Genomic DNA, 3,179 nt, shown 5'->3' on the forward strand with positions numbered 1-3,179 from the left:
TTTTTTTTTTTTTTTTTTTTTTTAGTTACGGACTACCCATTCTTCATGCCTTCAGGAAACTGAAGTTGCTGTTGTGGAAGCTCTAGTAAGGAAACACATGCAGCTGTTGATACCATGAACAGAGAAAGCAGCAGTGGATGTAAAAACATTGAAGATAATCGCTGGATCATTACAGTCTGCGCTTGTAAGAGAGAGACAAGATCTAGCAGAAACAAAGCAGAAGGGAAGTACAAGTATGGTCCGGACAACAGATGAAGCAGCAAGAGAGGATATGGTGGAAACAGCCAAGAAGTTGGAGCAGGCGACAAAAAGAAGCAGAGGATGGAACGTTCTTGGCTGCAACTGCTAGAGACGAGATAAGAATGGCGAAAGACTTGGCTGAACAAGCAGAAAACCAGAATGTCCATAGTAGAGAATAGGTTAATGGAGGCGAAAATGGAGATGGAAGCTGATAGAGCTTCAGAGAAGTTGACCTTGGCTGCTATTAAAGCTTTGCAAGGGACTGAATGTTCTCAGAGATTTTGATGAGATTAACAATTCACCAAGAAGCATCATAATCTCTGTAGAAGATTACTACGAGCTAAGCAAGCAGGCACACGAGTCAGAGGAAGCAAACACAAAGCTATCACAGATTGTTTCTTAAATTCAAGAAGCTTGCTCTTTCGCCAAAGGTTTTAATGTTGTCAAGGAGTAAGTCTCACAAGTGAAAACCTTTTTCTTTTCTACAAACCATTTTGGTTTTGTTTTTCTTACACCAACAGACTCCTTGAGATGAGTCTAGCAAATGACTCTTGCATGAAGTTTTTTTTTAATTTACTTGTAGGAAATAAAGGCATTGACACACACACTTGCAAGTTCAGACAACATAGAAATCTATTTCAAAGCAAAAGTATTAATATTATTAAACCAAACACCAATTGAACCAGAAACATACAGCGATACTTAGAAGATACCTTTATTGTCTAGCAACTAGTACTTAAAACATTGCATTCTAAAAATCCACCCCAAAGGCAAACCCCTTTGAAAGAGACATAAATTGAGCCTGAGTCAGAGGGGTCTGCTAGTACCATTTCTTATTGTGTTCACAGCTTTGAAGGCTTGGGGAAAATGTCAGGGGTGAACTTCTGCGCAGCACTGAGACTACCCTTGATCTTCATCGCACCCCTGCACCAAAAACATTAAGAGATCAACTTCTTATACAAAATTGAAGAAACTCAAGAAAGCAGAAGCTTGTGTTTGTTGTTGCTATTGGTGGATTTGGGTTCAGACACAAGACAAAGCTGCTTCAACACTTGTAATAAAATGAGAGGAAAGAACAAACCTAATGAAAGCAATCTGAGGATTCATCTTGCCGGTAGCGACTTTGACAAAGTCATCATCTTTGAAGGAGAAAGTAGCATCCACTTTCCCTCCTTCGTATTTTCCTAAATTCATTTTTTTGCAAGATCAACGATCAAACAATTGATTTAAGGCAATCCAAATACAAATCCATTCTCATATTCGAATACCCAATTGGCATAATCTAAGAGAGAGATAACCTTTGGTGACTTCTCCTTTCTTCAGATCAACGATGTAGGTAACCTCTTCAAACCCCAATTTCTGATAATTCAAACAAAAAGGGGCAAAAATTAACAAAAAATTAAGAAAAAAACACAAATCGAGTCTAGGAATGTGGGGGACCTTGGGAGCGACGTTGATCTGATAAACGAGACCGATCTTCTCTGTGAGCTCTTTACCGGCGTCGGTGGAGAGATGTTGTTTCATCAAATCCATGATCGCATCCGATTTTAGCTGGGTTGTCGCCATTTTTTTTTCTTTTTTTTTTGCGGTTGGAGAGAGATTCGGACAAGGTGTGGATTTTAAAGAAGGGAGGTTCGGCTTCGTATCGGACAAAGGAGATAGATGGTGACGTGATCGATAAGTATGGGAAGATTGAGATAGCCCTGGCACGCTTCCCTATTCGGCTATTCAAAGATACATTTCTATTTTTATTTTCGGAGAATTCGGAGGGTCTTGAACCATCATTAACGCAGGGTTCTTAGTACATGATTCTTAGCAGAATATAAGAATCCGACTCTTAACTTTTAACTGAAAAAGTTAAGAGGCGGCTCTTAAATATGAGCCGAGCTCTTAAATATGAGCCGACTCTTAGCATTTTCAGTTAAAAATTAAGAATCGGGTTCTTATATTCCGCTAAGAACCCCGTCCTAAAAACTCCCGTTAATGATGCTCTAATCTAACAGATTTTGCCATTTTCTCCTAATACAGTAATTAAGACAAAAATGCAAACTCAATTACTGTTCTCTAATGAATCTCTGTACAAATATTTGTTTCTGGTAAAAATCTCTACAAATATTCTAGAATTTTTTACGCGTAGACGTACTTTTTCTTTCTTCCATTTCACCTAGACATACTCTCTTTATGTCCGGTACTTTATTAGAAAAAATGACCAAACTACCCCATAATTTATTCCATATCAACTAGCTTACTTATTTTTTTTTTAAATTTAGATTTCTTTTTATTTTTACTTTACAGTAACCCAATTTCATCATCTCTTTCATCTCCATCCTCTTAAAAACCCAAGATTTCGTCAATTTCCTTCACGCCGCCGCATCTCAAGAATCAAAGTTTCAGCTTTATGCAATCTTTCTATCTCCCTTTCGATTGTAAATCCTAAATCCACTCCACTTTTCTACTTGTCTAATTACCGGCGAGGCTTCCCGGCCAAATTGCGAACTACCCAAACGGCTCTTTGCAACAATCATGTTTTAGAGGAAGTGATTCAATCTTGTCGGTATTGTAACAATTGATCCGTGTGGTTGGGGTAGAAAACATGTGGTCACTAGAAGAGTGGAACCAGTGAGGTGTGTTGGAGTTTGTTGGTTAGGGGTACCGGCGTCGTGTGGTATGTATGTTATGTTGTTACATGTTAATAGGTTGTTACCTTAGTGGAGAGAAGAAGGCTTTGGGTTGGTGGACATGTCGTGAGTATTATGGTAGTTGTCATACACATCCACAGATATTTGATAAAAAATTTGGTTGGCAAAACACTTAACATCGTACTGGCTGAATATTGGAGAGGTACACGTTGGGTCACCCATGCGGATGTGGTTAGTATCCTCTGTTTTCTAACCACATGAATCCCAGATGAAGTGTAATGTAACTGAAGGGGAGAGAAC

General features: G+C 38.7%; 1 protein-coding gene across 1 annotated transcript; it reads right to left on the bottom strand.

Moving 5' to 3' along the window:
* Nucleotides 1-855: 855 nt before the first annotated feature.
* On the bottom strand, nucleotides 856-1,963 carry LOC106315711 (non-specific lipid-transfer protein-like 1). Its single transcript, XM_013753514.1, has 4 exons — nucleotides 1,681-1,963; nucleotides 1,539-1,599; nucleotides 1,322-1,424; nucleotides 856-1,164 (listed from the first exon to the last, which is right to left on the bottom strand). The coding sequence occupies exons 1-4, from the start codon at nucleotides 1,804-1,806 to the stop codon at nucleotides 1,083-1,085; spliced, it is 372 nt and encodes a 123-aa protein (XP_013608968.1). The 5' UTR covers nucleotides 1,807-1,963; the 3' UTR covers nucleotides 856-1,082.
* Nucleotides 1,964-3,179: the final 1,216 nt, after the last annotated feature.

The sequence above is a fragment of the Brassica oleracea genome, chromosome C9, assembly GCF_000695525.1.
Source record: "Brassica oleracea var. oleracea cultivar TO1000 chromosome C9, BOL, whole genome shotgun sequence".
In the NCBI taxonomy this organism is placed as follows: domain Eukaryota; kingdom Viridiplantae; phylum Streptophyta; class Magnoliopsida; order Brassicales; family Brassicaceae; genus Brassica; species Brassica oleracea.

Bases quoted from the DNA above. Each gene is read 5' to 3' on its own strand.
- LOC106315711 (XM_013753514.1), bottom strand. From the start codon at position 1,806: ATGGCGACAACCCAGCTAAAATCGGATGCGATCATGGATTTGATGAAA. The intron at 1,600-1,680 runs GTCCCCCACATT...TTGAATTATCAG, and splicing joins AGATCAACGTCGCTCCCAAG to AAATTGGGGTTTGAAGAGGT. The intron at 1,425-1,538 runs GTTATCTCTCTC...AAATGAATTTAG, and splicing joins GAAAGGAGAAGTCACCAAAG to GAAAATACGAAGGAGGGAAA.